Below are 19,453 nucleotides of genomic sequence, written 5' to 3'. Positions count from 1 at the left end.
TTATGTCATCGTCGCAATACATGAATTTTTATAAATTATATTCATGCAGTATCCATATAAATATAGTCAGTCTCAAAGCCACAGACATCAAAAGCTTCTCTCTCCAAAATAGCTTATATTGAGAGTGATTGGTTCCATTGTTGGCCAATTGTTCCCTTGTCAGCACGACTTGGTGGTGGGGTGTACAAAATATGAAGAAACTGCAAAATGAGGATGTGAAATGAGAACATATATACACATGTGCAGGTCAGATCTGATATATTCCCTCCGTCTTACTTTAGATGTCCACCTTTCCTTATTAATTTGTCTCATTCAAGATGTCCACTTTCTATATTTGGAAAGAAATCCCTTTCCTTATTAAAATATTCAACAACTTTTTTCTCTACTTATTCCACCAAACTTCTCCTAAAAATCTCATGCAACTCAAGAATGTGGACATTTGAGTGAAATAGAGGGAGTTTGAAAATTGTTATTTCCACTTTATTGGATCTCTTATTGCAAAGAGGTAAACACTAGTCACTAGTAGTAGTAGTAGTAACCAATCACATAATAGAGTCGAACTTCGAAGCCCCAAAAAAGTGTGGGTAATACTAATACCTGATCAGTAACGCCATTCAAATCCGACTTTTGGTAGGGCAGTCTTGAAGTTTTAGTTGCTGCTCTCTGCCGGTTCGTTTACCCTTATGATGTATACCTGTATATGCACAATGGACCCATTAACATATGTTCATACAACATACTGACTTTTTGAACTCGGATATATTGTATTTGATCAGCAAATAAAGATGGTCGTGGTGAAAAGTGAACTAAGACATTAGACATATCAATATGACTTTTATATCAGACTATTAGATTGATTATATGTACCCACTACTATAGAAATAGTCCATATTCATTTATGAAAACATTTTCTCCTTCTCTTGTACTTTATTATTTATGGGTCTCACCATCTACTGCACTATTTCAATTACTTTTTCTTATTTTTCCTTACTTTATCAATTATGCATTAAAATCTGTGTCATCACCAAATGGCCTATTTTTATGAGACAAAGGAAATACTCCATAATTGTAATTTTAGAGCAAAATAGTACTTTCATAGTTTGTAAGTAAACCTCATTATTATACTACTCCATCTGTCTCAACTATGATGATATATTTCTTAGTTGACAAAAATTTTTAGAAGTTATTGGTTAATATGTTTATCAAGAGAGAGAAAATTTGGGTGTAGGGAGAGAAAGATGGTTGAATATTTTGATAGGAGAGAAAAAAAATGGTTGGGTGTATTAATTGGAGAGTGTTTTCAAAAATAGAAATATGTTTTCTTGTTTATGACAAACTAAAAAGAAAAGTATGTCACCTTATATAGGACAGAGGAAGTAGTATATTCATAGTCCTTAGAAATGATAATTTGAAGATAAAAGAGGGTTTCTTTAATGATGAAGGCTTATTATTGATACATACTAGGAAACTAAGCATAGTATGCAAAGAGAAATTATCACCTATTTACTTGATGTTGTAACATGTCAATCACAATCGGCAAATACATACAAAAGCAGTGTTGTTAGGAGCGCAAGGCGCATCAGGGCGAATAAAGTAAAAATCTGGGCAGAGGGGCGACGAGGAGCGCACCCCATGAACCAGGGTGCACTAACGTGCATAAGTGTAGAGATATAAATAGGAATAGTGAGGTCCACGGGGGCAGCGCAGTTAGTTCCGGAAGGACAGAGTAGCAAGAATAAATAGGAATAGGGAGTCCCCATCACACACTAATGGAAAAATATGAAGTAGCAAAGCACCATTAATGAGCCTAAATGCAGTTACAGTCGGAGAGAGATATATTGAGAGTAAGGAAGATGAGAAGAATTATAAAAAATTAAATGGGCTTAAGTGCATAGGTATGAATACGCATAGGGAATCCCCATTACATAGTAATGGAGAAAATGAATCGGCAAAGCCCCACCATAAGTGAGTCCAAATATTGTTAACCAGTTATAGGGGGAGAGAGATATTGAGAGGATCAAGGGAGATAGGAATCAAATGAATAAAAGAGAGCAGAGATTTCAAAGAGATGAATGCGGAGGAATAAATGAGGGCGCCCCCTGCTCGCCCCAGCCATCCTGAGGCAATGGCAGCGGCGCCCCAAGCACGATTTTAACAACACTTAGTCAAAAGAGCAAGTAACTAAACCAAATAGTGTAGGGGTTACCTTGAAACTTGTCGGCTCAGTTAATTGGAAAACAAGAGCATCTCCATCCACTAATTCATGATCAATCGCAAAGCCCCTCCATCCACCACTCAGACCCGTTTTTAGAGCGAGGTACTTGGTGTCAGAGACTTCATCATTCTCATCAACTAAACTAATAGTTGTATCACGACTTGGGAGATGAGTCTTGCAAAAATGGGATGGGAGACCCTATTTCACAGCAAAATAGCACTCATCACTTCCAAACTTAAGCCATGTAATAGATTATGGAGTAGAATCTAATGCAAATATATTTTATCTATCTCATACCAAGACTTAACCATGCTATAGATTATAGAACCTAATGCAAAGATCTTTTCTCTATTTCATACCAAGAGATGGTCCCTAACATCACAAACTTTGGTCACTAATATCATGAACTTGCGTTTTGTAGCAAATTTCCCCTAAATTGGACAAACCAATCAATATACCTTTTAATGGGTGTAAACAATGTCGTTCTATGTGTCACTTGAGTTTAAAAACTTGCCCCAAATTTCTCTGGAATTCCAACTCGTGGGAAATTGACTACACTGCATAAGTTCATGCTTTTTGCGATCAATTTTAAGTTCACGTAAAATACCAAATTTCGACCAAAGTTTATGACTTTATGGACCAGTAGCCCTTTTTGTTTTGTGTTCTCCTCCAAGTCAATAAAGCAAGAACTTTTGAAGCTAGAGAATGCAAAAGAGCTATGATCAATCAAGACCTATCAGTATTCATAACACAGTAACATTTCATTATTAAGAAAGATGTAAAATTTCCTGTCCAACATACCAGCCAGAAGCCACCAGTAACATGAGATTGAAGCATAGGCTTGATGAAGCTCGGAACATCCTGGTCTAAACTCGACTGAAGATCCTCCGCCCTCTGCACAGCATACTGCCGCTCTTCATCCCCAGCATACACTCTGTTCAACAGATCCCTTCTCTGATAACTGAAGAATCAATGCCACAACAATCAGGTCTCACAAAATTCACATCTATTGATGCCGTAAAACAATCTAATAGTTAAAGAGCGAGGAGCTAACCTCCTCGGCTTCCCCATTCCTTCAAGCACCGCAACCTATCAAAAACAAGGAACAAAATAACCCTAGCTTATTTCATTCGATCGATTGAGAGAGAGAGAAAGAGAGACGTAGATAGAGATTACAGACCTCTTTGTAGCTCTTGGGCGGCAAATCTGCAACACGGCTAGATCGGCGGACAGAAGAGGGATCCAAAGGCTGTTTCGGCAGCTTCGGCTTCACCTTCTTCATCTGCAGGCCAAAAATGTAGAATCGACTGAAAACAGCAGTGCAAAATAGTATTGGTTGTGATAATTGAATGGATCTGCACTGCACACATACCGGAGAAGGCTTGGGAGTGTGGAGAGAGTTGGCGAGCTTGTTGAGATTGAGTTCCTCCATTCTTCTCTTGTTCTCTTCCAGCCTCTTCTGCCTATTCTCCTCGTACGCGGATTTCTTCGCCACCACCATTTTCTCCTTCGATGCTTCTACTGGTTCTGGTTTTAGTAGATTTTTTGGAGAAGAACGATGGAAAATGGAATTGAAGCAAGGAATGACCGTTGGAATAAAACCCTTCCTCTCCCTCCCAAAATTCCTGCTGGGCCCACTTTTCAAAATTCAAATTCGAAACCATGCATTTTGTGTGTATGATGCAATTTTTCTATTTTCGGGAGTTGATTCTAGCTACTTCGGTGCTATGCTATGGAGTGGCGTCAGACAATGCTTAATACAAAATATATTTATATATATCCTCAATATATTTAGTAAAACAAATTATAAATCAAAATTTTAAAATTCAACATATAAATCATAAGTGTATATAAAATATGGAATTTTCTATAACAATAAATTTATTTATTAAATAACTTGAAACATCTAATTTAAGATATTGTAACTTGGATTTGCACACATCAATCAGGCTGTAGGAAATGGAGTAAAAAACGATATAGGTGATCTTAAGTGTTTTTGTAGTAGAGGTCGAAAAGTTTCATAATTGGGGAGCGTTTTATGTGTAATTATTAGTTTCAAAACTTATTTGAATACATTAGTTTTTATTAGTACAATAAATTGTTACGTGTATATATTTGTGAGTTTAGAACTTGATAAAATAATATAGTTTCTCATTTCATAAATGTGAATTCACTGTTACAAAAATAATGCAGATAGAAAATCAATTGGATCGTGCATTGCACAGCACGGGTGTGGCACTAGTAGTAGCTTAAATGAGCCACACAATTTCATTTCGTTCTTCATTTTCCAACTAAATATCGATCTAAACTTCGACTGAATAAGGTAAAAAAAATCATACTTACTCTAAACAAAAAAAATTAAAATATAAATAAAAATGAGTCAATCTTTCTTACAATTAGAACACCAGTGGACCACCATTGTCCTAAATCCTAATTGACTAATGCATTTATGAAGATCATGAATTAACCATACAACACCTTCAAATTTGCAGTAAAATACAAAACAACTGTGAATTGTAAAACTCAAACTGTAGTTCTTTTAGCTAGTGGAACATACGCTTCGATTCCAAAACTTCCCAAGTTTCAAACATTACACTAAATTGCAAAATGCTTGAAGACAAGACCATGATAATGAAGCTTTTGTATGAACATCTTGTAGTACCTAAGAAGCATATATCAAACTAAATATATTTAGTTTCTTTTTTACCTTTGGATGTCGATGCCAGTATATATTCAAGGCCTTCTATCAGAATTTCTACTTTAACTTCGAATATTTGCATCTTCCACCTCACCATCCCCACGTTGTAAATCGAAGTTTGAAGCATCTATATATGTCCTGGATCCACTCAAAAACTCATACTGCCTACAACCAACCTCGAGACTTTGCACAGCTATCTACAAGTGACGCCCTCACAAGCATGATCACGTAAAAATGATGTCTCGGGATAGCAGAGGTCATTCGTTTGGTGCTGATTTGTGATTTCAGGACCTACAAATAACATTTCCCAGGTCGGTTATGATTTCCAAGGATCTCATTTCCAGGTCATTTTTTGAGGGAACAATACGAAGTTTGTACCTTTTTCAACCATGTCGGCGCTAAAAGGGTTGCTGCTATGATCCGCCACAGGGCTAAGGATTGAGTTTTTGCCTTTAAAGTTCTCCACTGGAGAAGCAATGTCAAGCTGATAAGGCTCCACATACTCTGTCTTTCTACGCTTCCTCCCTCTCCTCTTGTCTGTCTTCACGAGAACTTCTTTCAAAAGATGCCATGACAACACAATATATAAGGGTCATTAGGTACACGAAATTGGAATTAGAACATAATTGAATTTGATAATTCAATTCCAAAACCCTTGTTCGGTAAAAGTGATGCAATTGATAAGAAACTGAATTTGAAAATAGTATGTAGCACTAGCATGTGTGCGCAGTCTGTGCAGCGTGTGTGCGCAGTGTGTTGTGTGTGTGCGCATGGAATTCAAATGGTAGAATTGTAATTCAATTCCAAATCCAAATATTTTGCAAACCAAACATCGGATTCGGAATTGAAGCCTCCAATTCCACAATTTTCTATGCTGAATATTTTAATGCATTGTAAAATAGTTGAAGGAAAGAGGTATCTAACCATTGCCGCTTCCGCTGGCAGAAGCATCCATATCCATGAGACAGAGTGCTGCACTTACAACATCTGCATCGTGTACTCTCACAATGTGTACCTTAAATTTGCAAGGCGCAGTCATATGGAAAAACAGTATATCTCCTTTCAGCAACCTGTGCGATATGGAAAAGCCCCTCCATCCAGCACTCAACCCATGCCTATCGATAAGGTAAGATGTTGTGTATTCATTTCCCCATTCATCCACCAACTCAATCGATGTATCATGTTTGGGCAAATATTTACTGCAAAAATTCTTCGGTAGATGCTGTCATAATAAGGAGTAATGTTATCCCACCACCGTTTCTAACATGTTACAGAAACAGGAAAATGTTTACATAGTTTTACCAGCCAAAATCCATGTGAAACATTTGATGGGAGCATATACTTCACAAAATGAGGTAGTTCGTTTTCCAAATGTTGTCCCACTCTTTCTGCTCGCTCCACTACAGAATACTGAGCTTCGATATTGTCATATAGGTCGGCAAACCTGGTCCTCTTTCGTGCAATGCTGCTTTACATTTCACAGCGCACAAATCAGCACTTTTTTCACCTTCAAGCGAAAGTACATGAAGATTGGAAAAAATATAGATAGTTCACCTTTTTGATTTCTTGGGACTGGCTGATGCCTGTTCGGAAATTTGGAAATTATCATCAGCTCATGATTTACCATTGAAAGAAACATAAACAGTTTCGATATATGCCTGTTACTGTACCCCACTGTTTTTCTTTTGATTTACGAGTTAATATCTCTATCACCATCTTTGTGCAATTACCATTGCACAAAGTTACCTAACAAAAAATTCTATAAAAAATACAAACAGGGATCTCACTGGAAATTGCCTTCATTGCTTTGGGAACTACTCCCTCCACCTTATGATAGTTGATGCATTTCTTTTTTGCGGAATTTAAAAAATTGATGTTTAAATGTCAAGTGGAAAGAGAATACATAGGAAAAAGAATAAAGTAGGGAGAAAGAAAAAGTTAAGTATTGAGAGCATAAAGTTTTTTGCCAAAAAAAAGAAACAACTCAACTATGGGCCATTTTGCAACAATTCCTAAGCGATGAAATTAGAGCTTTAAATGCTTATTGCCTTCTTAAGGATACATTAGCCAACTAGCTTAAATCTGACCTGCCACAATAAATACAAAGTAACCGAATACAAAATCTATGTCGGGTTATCCAAATAAATAACGTGTTTACATAGCTAAAACGCGAAATGATTTTGCCCACACTCAGCGTTTCAAGATTAATGGTTGAGAGAATGAAAATAATTTTAGCCGTGCAGCGCACGGGCGTGGATACTAGTTAAGAGCAACAGAAACATTTTTGATGTATGCCTGTTCTTGTAACCCTACTGTTTTTCTTTTGATTTACAAGTTAATATCTCTATCACCATCTTAAGTTAATTGTTCTTGAAAGGTACCAATTATGCAGCTTCAACTAAATATTGGGATGATACAAGAATTTCAATTTGTGCCAAGGCAAATGATAATGAAGTTCATCAAGAAAGCCAAATGATCTCATAACATGAAACTCAAGATCGAGGACAATCACGAAATGAACATGGAATCTCATGAATCCTGGCAATCGTCATTGTCTGACTTTCTTTTGAAAGATGTCGAGTCTCATAGTTTGAGTAAGTTAACAAACATAGCACAAAGTTACCTAACAAAAAGTTCTATAAAAAATACAAACAGGAATATCACTGTAAGTTGCCTTCATTGCTTTGGAACTACTCCTCGGCCCCCAAGATAGTTGATGCATTTCTTTATGCACGGGAATTAAGAAATTGATGTTTAAAGGGTAAGAGGAGAAAGAATAAAGTAGCAAAGAGTATAAAGTAAGAGAGAAAGAAAGAGGAAAGTAGGTGTCAAAATAAAGTTTATTGCCAAAAATAGAAACGACTCAACTACCTTGGAATGACCCAAAAAAGATATACGACTCAACTATCAGCCATAAGGTCGCTTAATTGCTACAATTCGTAAGCGATGAAATTAGAGCATCAAATGCTTATTGCCTGTTTACAGATACATCAGCCAACTAGCTAAATTTGGCCAGCCAAAGTAACCGAATACGGAATCTATTCCGGGGTGCCCGGATAAATAACGCGTTTACACAACTAAAACGTGAAATGAGTTTGAGCATTTCAAGATTTGGGAAAAATCGAATCTAGTTGTACGAGAACGCATAAACGTCTCAAATCGCCGATTACCCCTAGACCTCCAGAAACCGAAGAAACCCTTATGGCATCACAACAAATTGGCTTATAAGGCAAAAAACCCAGTGGCATTAACTAGAACAAGAGAATTTAACAATAATCAACCCAAAAAATCACAATCAACAAAACATAAAGGTATGTATATGTATAGTATAGAAATGGATCCAAGCATAAATCACATAATATTAACCAAAGGAAATCATAAATTCTCACTTGTATATCTTTAGACTTGAGCTTTCTTGAAACACCCTTTTTCTTGTTATCTATTTGCACCACATTCTTCCTCCTCCTCTTCTTTTGCTGTAAGCAAAATATATCAAATTAACTAGAAAAAACCATCTAACTATAAAATTGCTATATATGCAAGCTACACAACCAACAAACCTGGACATAAATCAGTTAGTAAAGTACAAAAGTAGATTAAAATGTACAAAAAAAGTAAAAATAAAGAAAACCTTAGATGAGGAATCCGTGAAGCCTGCCGGACAATAATCTGAGACATCAGAGATCTGGACCTCATCCTCGTCTGATTCTAGTCTCAATTTACAGGTTCTCATGAGCAAATTTTGTAGTTGTATGTTTTCCCCAACTTTTTTCACTACCAAAAGTTTTTTACTGTGTTCAAATCTGTACACAAACAGCTGTTTGTTTATATGTGTATTTGTGGTGAGAGAGAAAGGAATCGTTACTTTAGGGGCTCTTTTGTAATTTTAACTATATAGCATCCTAAATTGAATTATTGGAATTGCTTACCTAATTGTTCTTGACTATTTATCGAAGCTCCAGGCTCCAGCTTTATCTTCCGATTAGAATTATATATAGGAGGGTTATTTAATGAAATATAAATATCGACAAATATTACTGGTGAATCATATTCTACTCTTTTTTACAATTCATGTTATTGAATGGCATTGCATCCCATTCCACCGGCACCTGCACTTATGTAATACAACACAATTCTGTGTGTCTGAGAATGCGCTTATAGTTGTACTATAAATACTTCGTAAAGACATACATTTATAAATTTTAATCTTTTATATTTTATTTTAACAAATACTTCAATATGTGTATTTTTTAATTTATCGTTAAAATTTTGAAAGGTATGAGACAAACAAAGAATTGCTACAAACTTTGTGATTTTAGATGCAATTATTCATAAATTAAATGTTTGCCATGAATTGCTTATTGGGATTTGTAATGATAGTTGTCAACCACTCATAATTACTGCGAGCGAATATGATTTTAAACAATTTTACTCATATAATAAATATCTCACGTTTTGTTTTAAAAAATCCAATGAATAAGATGCAATCTTATAAATACGAAACTTGAGAAATGTTAAAAGTATAAAAGTGCAAGTGTAATTGTTTTAATCTTATTTTCTTGGTCTATGATTTAGAATATGGAGGTGTAGGGATGTATTCATATCCTTTTCTAATATTATGTTCTATTGTCCTTTTTAATCTTGGCCTTCCATTTTTGAGATTTAATGGCCCAAAATAGAGGCTGATTTATTTATTTTTAATCATTGAATTTGACGAAAAGGGCTGATTAGGAATACACAATATAGTTAGTTATGGTAAGTCCTTGATTTTCTCTTCTCATGATTGTATCGGTTTTTTCTACAGAAATAAACGATTCTACCCAAATTTTCTGTGCAATCTTTTCTCCCTTCTTCTCCGTTGAAAATATTTCATCGTCCAGAAAAAACGCTGTTGAAACATTAGTACGTAAATTGCATTTGCGCGTTTACGTCATTGCATTAAATATTAAATTCTATGCATCATTCGCTTTATTTATTCCATTACTGGAGTCATTTGTTAATGTGCATTACCATGTTTATATTATTGCATCAAATATTATATTCTATGCATCATTCCCTTTATTTATTCCATTACTGGAGTCATTTGTTAATGTGCATTACCGCGTTTATATCATTGCATTAAATATTATATTATATGCATCAATTCCTTTATTCATTCCATTATTGCAGAAATTTGTCAATGTTCATTACCGCGTTTATATCATTGCATTAAATATTATATCCTATGCATCTTTCACTTTATATATTCCATTACTGGATAAATTTGTTAATGTGCATTACCACGTTTATATCAATGCATTAAATATTATATTTTATGCATCATTCACTTTGCCGGGAAGTCAGCTTCTGTCTACATGAAATGAACTCGGTGGGGTTCTGTCGACAATACAGGTGGTCGGCTTTCTTCACCCTCGGTTTCTTTTTATCCACGTCTTCATTGCGTAAACTTGTTCCAGCTTCTTCCGCGGCTAACCTTTGTCGAAGTTTCTGAGCTAATGCTAAGGGAATAACATCGTCAACTGCTTGCTCGAACTCAATCCGATGGTGCTTAGACCCTGTCCAGAACAGGAAAAACAATGGTTAACAACAAATAATCTATGCGTTACAGTAAGTAATGCATAGATCTGAAGATGTAATGTACAAACCTAGTTATACTACTCAATTATTTGCTACAGAAAATGACACCTTTTCCAACCAAAAAAATGAACAATAACCTACAGAACAGAACAATCACCTACCAAAAATGTTGGAATGATGCATAACCTAAGCTAAAGACAAGTGATGCACGACCTCTATTCAACAATGCACAGATCTGAAGATTTAATGTACAAACCTAGTTATACTACTCAATTACTAGCTACAGAAAATGAACACCTTTTCCAACCAATAAAATGAACAATAACCTACAGAACAGAACAATCACCTACAAAAAATGTTGGAATGATGCATAACCTTGATTGGGTTCTGGCTGGCTTTTGTAGGCGCGAGCTCTTTTATTCATTCTATATCTGCGCGACGAGAGTGCCAAAATCGGTTAGTTTTCAACCATATATCAGTGTGGTATCGCCCAAAAAAAATGACCAACAGTGTACATATTGGCCAGAAATCAAGCATTCAGTACATAGAAATGCTCACAATATCGACTTCTCCAACAAAAAAACAACAACTTTTGTGCATTACACCAACTGTAAATTAAATCGATGAAACCCAGATCCAACTGGGTTTTCACGAATTTTTATAGCAAGTATGAGCAAAACCTTAACTCTAATAACCACAAATTCATCTTTTCCAACAAAATCGCGCCAAACACTTTTGTGAATTATTACGATTATAAACTATAAATCGCTGTTTAAGAGTGTTTCTGACTTCAATCGATGTTTAGGAGTGTTTTTGCCTACCAAACAAAAAAAACAGAACCAAACCTTTTTTTTGGAAGGCGACGCTTCGCTTTTCAACAGAGAGCGCGTAGTGATTTGACGGCGGGAATCGTCCACCGACGTAGATTCCACGGCGGGAATGGTCCACCAACGGAGATTTCGCGGCAGGCAGCGTTGGTAGAACTTGATTTCAACTTGATTTCGCGGCGGCGGCTAGGGTTTTGTGGAATTGGGGGAGAATTTTTGAGAAGAGAGAGTTGATGGGATGGAGTGAGAGAGAGGGGAGTTGAGAGGTCGATGAAAATGCCGCGTAAATTTCGGACCTGCCGTTTCGAAACTGATTGTGTAGTGTGTTATTTTACTGCTTTACCCTTTTAATGCACGAAAATGCACAAATAATGCAATACGGGATCAGATTGGCCCTTTTAATCTAGTCCATCCATTCCATCAATCTAATGGTTGATATTAAGAAGAGGAAAGACTCTAAGAGTGTAATAGGACCCTAATGCAACCCTGGAGGTGTATTATTTTATAAGCACAAACTTAAATTAATCTTATCCTCTATACTAGTCAAAACTAAAACTGAAAATAAAAAACAACAAAAAAAACATAAAATAAATTTAAAATATAAGTAATAGATATATCAATTGCCAAGAAAGGTTAATATGGGTAACGAGTAGTATGTATTACCCGACCCGATACCCACAATTATTGGAGACGGGCTCATGTATTAGGATTGAAGAAAATCCAGGTGTGAGATGTACTCGATAAATTACGCAATTTTAAATTTTTTATGCATTGAGATATTTATGTTTAGGTTTTAGCGTTTTTGCTTCATTTTAGCAATGTTGAACTAAGCTACTTTCTTTTTCCTCATTCTAATGAAAAATTGATGATTTAAGAATAACATTTTTCAGAACTCACATTCTTTTAATCATTACATAAATGTGTATGTTTTTTTTTTTAATACTTTTGTTGGAAATATATCGGAAAGTTCCACTTCTCGAGAATACTATAGAATAATTTTAAAAAATACTTGAATTATAGGAGGGTGGATCAAAATTCCCCAGGAAAGCACACAAAATTATGATATTTATCATTTCCCTATAATTTACTTAGGGGTGGGAAAATGGATATCAGATATCGGGTATGTACCAGATCCCGAAACCCATCAAGTAGTGGGTACCCAATACCCGCAATTGCAGGCATCGGGTCTGGGACCAGGTAATTAAATTAAGGATGTCTCAAATGTTGGGTATTACCAAAAATACCTAATACCCGATTGATTTTTTCGCTTTATATAATAGTTTCATTTTTGTACTTTATATAAGTATAATAAAACATAGTAGTACTTTATATGGTACAATAAGACCATCTCCAAGGGTACACTAAAACCTAAAATGGGATAGGTATTTTGCTCCAATAGTACTCAAAAACTTATCCTATTTTTAGTTTTTGAGAAAAAAATACCTATCTTTAGGTTTACACTAAATCAATACCTAAAAGTTTTTCAAATTTTGTGAGTAAAAAAGGCATAATATAAGTGCATTCTCAAATCATTTCGTGTCTTTGCACATATTTCTTTTATTTTGTTGGACATGTACAAACTTTTTGGTTACTGATGTCTTTTATCAATTAGGAATATATATTAAACCAGATTATATGAGAGAGATATAGAAAAAATCATTCGTAGATGCTATGCTTTATAAATACTACTATCATTTAACCAAATATTTTTGTATAATTTAGCTCTTTGGTTAGGGCTTTTACATTTTTTCCTCATATTCTATATGAGCTCTCAGCATCTTCAATTCTCCACCGTTTTCCCATTCTCATTCTCCTCCAAATCCCTCCCCTGCCTCCTCCGCTGATAAGGCAACCCGTACTTAGGCTTCCTCCCCCTCCTCTTCCGCGTCTTCACGAGATCTTCTCTCAAAAGTATGCCACGGCAACACAATATATAAGGATTCGTTTGATACACAGAATTGAATTATAATTCAATTCCAAAAACTTTGTTCGATAAAAATGATGCAACTGTGTGTGCCTGTGTGTGCAGTGTTTGTGCGCTACGTTTATGTAGTGCATGAATGTGCATAATTTTATAACTATTTCAAAGTCTAATTATTTAATTTTGATATGGAATTTAGACTGTGGAATTGTGATGAATTGGAATTGTAATTCAATTCTATAATGCGTTGTAGAATAGTAGAAGAAAAGAGGTATCTAACCACTGCTGCTTCCTTCCATATCCATGAGACAGAGTGCTGCACTCAAAACATCCTCATCGACATGGTGTACTCTCACAATGTGTACCTTAAATTCGTGAGGCGCAGTCATATGGAAAAACAATATATCTCCTATCTTCAACTTGTGCGCTTCGGAAAAGCCCATCCATCCAGCGCTCAAGCCGAGGCTCTTGTAAATGTAAGTTGTCATGTACTCAGTTCCCAATTCATCCACCAACACAATCGATGTGTTATTTTTGGGCAAATATTTTCTGCAAAAATCTCTTGGTGGATGCTGTCGTAATAAGAAAAAATGTTAGGCCACCAATGCAATGTTTCCAACATGTTACATAAACAGGATGGAGTAATATTTACCAGCCAAAATCCGCCTTTAACATTTGATTTGAGCATATGCTTCACAAAATGAGGCAGTTCGTTTTCCAAACGTTCATGTACTCTTTCTGCTCGCTCCACTACGGAATACTGAGTTTCGAGGTCATCATATAGGTCGCCAAACGTGCTCCTCTTTTTTGCAATGCTGCTTTACATTCACAGTACACAAATCAGCATTTCTTTCACTTTCAAGCAAATAAACATGAAGATTGGACAAGAAATAGATACTTCACCTTTTTGATTTTTTGGGACTATCTGATGCCTGTTTGGAAATTTAGAAATTATCATCAGCTCATCATTTACCATTGAAAGAAACAGAAACATTTTTTATATATGCTTGTTCATGTACCCCCTTTGCTTTTCTTTTGATTTACGGGTTAATATCTATCATCATCTTTGTGCGCTCACCATTGCACAAAGTTGTGCAATCATCGTTGCACAAAGTTTTCACATATTAGCACAAAGTTGTCAAATATTAGCACAAAGTTGTCAAATATTTATGTTTTAGTATAGTAAGTGGTAATAGTTATTTAAATCATGAAAGTGGTCTAGTTTTGGTTAATCTGTAAAAATATTGAATAACGAAATTTAAGTTGTTCTCAATTGTATCATTATTCATTCAAGTACATAAAGTTGTAAAATGAAGTTTTTTTATACGAATGATATGTAGTAATTGTGAAAAATGGAAACATTGTACTGACCAATTTTTACTATAATTTGAATAACTATTACTCCTCTGCCCCTATTAAGAGTTCTATTTTGCCATTTTCATCCCCCAATTAAGAGTCATATTTCACTTTTACCAAAAATAATAAGTTTGCATCGCATTTCACCAACTTATTCTACTTGCATTCTATTTTAAAACTAATATGTATAAGTGCGACTCATATTCAACCCATATTTCTTAAAATCCGTGCTTAAACCAAATAGGACTCTTATTACAGGATAGATGGAGTATCACATACTATAAAAATATTTTTGCATTTGAAATTAGTTATATACTTTTGTTTTTATCATTTTATAAATTTGTAAAAATAAGTAGGAACCGTAAGATTTTTGTAAAAATATTTTAAATATATATATATAGGGCCCCTGTATCTAATATATATATATATATATATATATATATAGGATTGTGTTAAAATGACAACACCTCTTAAAGTAACACCATACCACCATTCCTAGCCAATCATTTGTACATGTGGACGAATAATAAGCTGCCATGTGGCAATCATAAAAATTGCTCAAGGGTAAATTTTCACGGACTGCAATATCCAATACACTTTGGACTGCAACTTTTCCCGACTGCAATATCAATACGCTAGACTGCAATCTATAATACTCTAGCGTTTATACTATTGCAGTCTAGCATATATAATATTGCAGTCTAGCGTGGTGTCACATTATCATTTTAAGAGTGTTGTCATTTTAACGCACCCCTATATATATATATATATTACTTTTAAAATTTCCACACCGGCTTATTTGTTTTTCTAGTTCCGTCCCAACCAAGATAGTTGGTGCATTAGTTTTGCACGAGGTTTAAAAGAGAAGAAAGTTAATTTTTTTTCCAAAAATAGAAACAATTCAACCAAATTGGAATGGCCCAAAAAAGAATACGACTCAACTATCTGCATAAGGTCGCTTAACTGCTACTTGCAGTTCGTAAGCGTTGAAATTAGAGCGTTAAATAGAAAAAAGAGCATTAAATGCTTATTACTTTCTTATGAGTACATCGGCCAAATAGCTAAATCCGACTTGGAAAAATAAATACTAACCGAATATAGAATCTATGCTGGGTTACCCGAATAAATAACGCATTTACACAGCTAAAACATGAAATGAGTTTGGGCCCACTCAGCGTTTCAAGATTCGGTAAAAATCAAATCTAGTTATACTAAAACGCTTTCAAATCGTCGATTACCCTTAGACCTCAATAATCCGAAGAACCCTTATGGCATCACAACAAGATGGCATATAAGGCTAAAAAAAAAAAAAAAAAAACTCAATGGCATTAATCGGAATAAGACTAAACAAAGAAAATTCAACATAAATCTACACAAAAATTCACAATCAACAAAACATACAGGTGTGTATAAACATAGATCCAAGCATAAATCACATATAATAACCAAAGGAAATCGTAAATTCTTACTTGTATATCTTTAGATCTGAGCTTTCTTGAAACACCCTCACCACGAGAAGAAGACATATTGGAATAGAAGTAAGATAATCGATAAATAATACTCCAACTTAAGCAAATAAATTAGCACAACAATTAGACAAGACAACAACACTCGAGCAGGTTGGAGAAAATGAGAGCACAGAATAGAGAAAATCGAGATTGAGAAGAGAAATCCTTGTCAACACAAGAATGGGGTGAGTAGAAATAATGGTGAAGTAGGGTATTTATAGATGAAAAATAGAGAGAATCTTTTTATAAAAAAAATCAAAATTCAAATCGGTTGTTTTCTTCCAGAAACCGGCGGCTCGATCCACGGTTTCTGACAGAAAACCGGTGGTATTCGATTTAAATTGTGATCTTTTATATTTTGTCCAATGAATAAGATGCGTTCTTATAAATACAGAATTTGAGAAATGTTAAAAGTGAAAAAGTGCAATTGTATTTATTTTGATCTTATTTGTGCACGTGTTTTGAACATGAGGGAGACGTGTAGTTAATAAACTATTTTATAAGCATAAATAAATTAATTTAGTCTTATGCTATGCTCTAGTCAAAACTAAAATTGAAAAAAAATTAAAAACAAACAAAAAATATAGTGTGTGTGCGACTGTGTGTGTGCACGCAATGTGTGTTGTGTTCATATAAAGAACATAAATTAACCCAAAAAAGAATGAGACACAACTATCGGTCATAAGGTCGCTTAACTGCTATAATTTGTAAGCGTTGAAATTAGAGCACTAAATAAATAAAAAATAGAGCATTAAATGCTTATTGCTTTCTTACGCATACATCGACCAATTAGCTAAATCCGACCAGGCAAAATAAATGCATACTAATCGAAGAATGGGGTGAGTAGAAATGATGAGGAAGTAGGGTATATATAGATGAAAAATTGAAAGAATCTTTTTTTTTTAAAGAAAATTTCAAAATTCAAAATTCAAATATGGTTGTTTTCTTCCAGAAACCGGCAGCTTGGTCCACGGTTTCTGTTAGAAAACCGGTGGTTTCCGATTTTCATTAAATCATGATCTCTTATATTTTCGTCCAATGAATAAGATGCGTTCTTACAAATACGAAATTTGTGAAATGTTAAAAGTGAAAAAGTGCAATTGTATTTATTTTTATCTTATCTTTTGATTTTCTAATAACTGTGATTTTGAATATGCACATGTTTTGAACATAAGGGAGACGTGTAGCTAATAAAATATTTTATAAGCTTAAATAATTAAATTAGTCTTATGCAATGCTCTACTCAAAACTAAAATTTTAAAAATAATTAAAAATCAACAAAAAAATAGTGTGTGTGTGTGGGCGTGTGTGCATTGTGTGTGCGCAGTGTGTGTTGTATTTGTGCTATGTTTATATAGTGAACATAAATTAACCCAAACATTCAACAAAAATAAACCCAAAATTTCACAATCAACTAAACATAAAAGTGTGTATAGACATGGTCCAAGCATAAATCACATATAATTAACCAAAGTAAATCATAAATTCTCACTTGCATATCTTTAGATCTGAGCTTTCTTGAAACACCCTCACCATGAGAAGAAGTTGTATTGAAATTGAAGTATGATAATTGATAAATAATGAACAACTTTAGTAAATAAATTAGCACAACAAGTAGACTAGACAACAACACTTGAGCAAATAGGAGAAAATGAAAGTACACAATAGAGAAAATCGAGATTGAGAAGAGAACTCGTTGTCAACACAAGAATGGGGCGAGTAGAACTAAGGTATATATAGATGAAAAATAGAGAGAATCTTTTTTTTTAATTCAAAATTCAAAATATGGTTGTTTTCTTCCATAAACCGGCGGCTCGGTCCACGGTTTCTGTTAGAAAACCGGTGGTTTCCGATTTTCATTAAATCATGATCTCTTATATTTTCGTCCAATGAATAAGATGCGTTCTTACAAATACGAAATTTGTGAAATGTTAAAAAGTGAAAAAGTGCAATTGTATTTATTTTTATCTTATCTTTTGATTTTCTAATAACTGTGATTTTGAATATGCACATGTTTTGAACATAAGGGAGACGTGTAGCTAATAAATTATTTTATAAGCTTAAATAATTAAATTAGTCTTATGCAATGCTCTACTCAAAACTAAAATTTTAAAAATAATTAAAAATCAACAAAAAAATAGTGTGTGTGTGTGTGTGAGCGTGTGCAATGTGTGTGCGTAGTGTGTGTTGTCTGTGTGCTATGTTTATATAATGAACATAAATTAACCCAAATATTCAACAAAAATTCACAATCAACTAAACATAAAGGTGTGTATAGACATGGATCCAAGCATAAATCACATATAATTGATAAATAATAAATTCTCACTTGCGTATCTTTAGATCTGAGCTTTCTTGAAACACCCTCACCCTGAGAAGAGGACATATTGAAATTGAAGTGTGATAATTGATAAATAATGAACAACTTAAGTAAATAATGAGATTTAAAATAAGTGGTCAAGACAACAACACTGAGCAAAATAGATAGAATGAGGGTACAGAATAAAGAAAATTGAGATTAATAAGAGAAATCATTGTCAACACAAGAATATGGTGAGTAGAAATGATGGGGAAGTAGGTATTTATGGATGAAAATAGAGAGAATCTTTTATATATAGAAAAATTCAAAATTCAAATCTGGCTGTTTTCTTCCAGAAATCGGCGGCTCGGTCCACGGTTTCTGGCATAAAACCGGTGGTTTTCGATTTTCCTTAAATCGAGATCTTTAATATTTTCGTACAATGAATAACATGCATTCTTATAAATACGATGAGAAATGTTAAAAGTGAAATAGTGCAATTGTATTTGTTCTGATCTTATTTTATGGTTTTCTAATAACTATGATTTTGAATATGCACGTGTTTTGAACATGAGGCCGACGTGTAGTTAATAAACTATTTTATAAGCTTAAATAAATTAAATTAGTCTTATGCAATGATGTAGTAAAAACTAAAATTGAAAAATATTAAGAACCAACAAAAAATATAGTGCGTGTGTTTGTGCGACTGTGTGTGTGTGCATGCAATGTGTGCTATGTTCATATAGAGAACAAAAAAAAGAATGCGACTCAACTATCAGTCATAAGGTCGCTTAACTGTTACAATTTGTAAGCATTGAAATTAGAGCATTAAATGAAAAAAAAAATAGAGCATTAAATGCTTATTGCTTTCTTACGTATACATCGGCCAACTAGCTAAATCCGACCAGGCAAAATAAATACATACTAACCGAATACAGAATCTATGCCGGTCACCCAGATAAATAACGCGTTTAAACAGATAAAACGTGAACTGAGTTTGAGTCCACTCGGCATTTCAAGATTAGGTAAAACTTAAATCTAGTTATACTAAA

General features: G+C 34.2%; 2 protein-coding genes across 4 annotated transcripts; both read right to left on the bottom strand.

Annotated features, from left to right (window-relative positions):
- Positions 1–11: 11 nt before the first annotated feature.
- LOC125221584 (B3 domain-containing protein At3g19184-like) lies at positions 12–3,872 on the bottom strand. The gene is made up of 7 exons (XM_048123726.1): positions 3,588–3,872; positions 3,396–3,497; positions 3,270–3,304; positions 3,017–3,176; positions 2,207–2,413; positions 598–694; positions 12–200 (listed from the first exon to the last, which is right to left on the bottom strand). Exons 1-6 carry the CDS (start codon positions 3,714–3,716, stop codon positions 650–652), a joined length of 678 nt encoding a protein of 225 aa, XP_047979683.1. The 5' UTR covers positions 3,717–3,872; the 3' UTR covers positions 12–200; positions 598–649.
- A 688-nt stretch (positions 3,873–4,560) lies between these two features.
- LOC125218507 (B3 domain-containing protein Os03g0184500-like) lies at positions 4,561–8,722 on the bottom strand. Of its 3 annotated transcripts, none has more exons than XM_048120187.1 (7): positions 8,545–8,722; positions 8,303–8,389; positions 6,468–6,496; positions 6,216–6,381; positions 5,838–6,135; positions 5,292–5,468; positions 4,561–5,204 (listed from the first exon to the last, which is right to left on the bottom strand). In XM_048120187.1, the coding sequence occupies exons 1-7, from the start codon at positions 8,644–8,646 to the stop codon at positions 5,107–5,109; spliced, it is 957 nt and encodes a 318-aa protein (XP_047976144.1). In that variant the 5' UTR covers positions 8,647–8,722; the 3' UTR covers positions 4,561–5,106. The 3 variants fall into 3 exon arrangements, with proteins under 3 accessions (XP_047976144.1, XP_047976146.1, XP_047976145.1); XM_048120189.1 differs by having other exon boundaries at positions 5,292–5,465; positions 8,545–8,716; XM_048120188.1 differs by having other exon boundaries at positions 6,216–6,378; positions 8,545–8,716.
- Between the last annotated feature and the right edge of the window lie 10,731 nt (positions 8,723–19,453).

The sequence above is a fragment of the Salvia hispanica genome, chromosome 4 (assembly GCF_023119035.1).
Source record: "Salvia hispanica cultivar TCC Black 2014 chromosome 4, UniMelb_Shisp_WGS_1.0, whole genome shotgun sequence".
In the NCBI taxonomy this organism is placed as follows: domain Eukaryota; kingdom Viridiplantae; phylum Streptophyta; class Magnoliopsida; order Lamiales; family Lamiaceae; genus Salvia; species Salvia hispanica.
The sequence above is the reverse complement of the archived record's forward strand: the minus strand, read 5'-3'. Positions and strand labels throughout refer to the sequence as shown.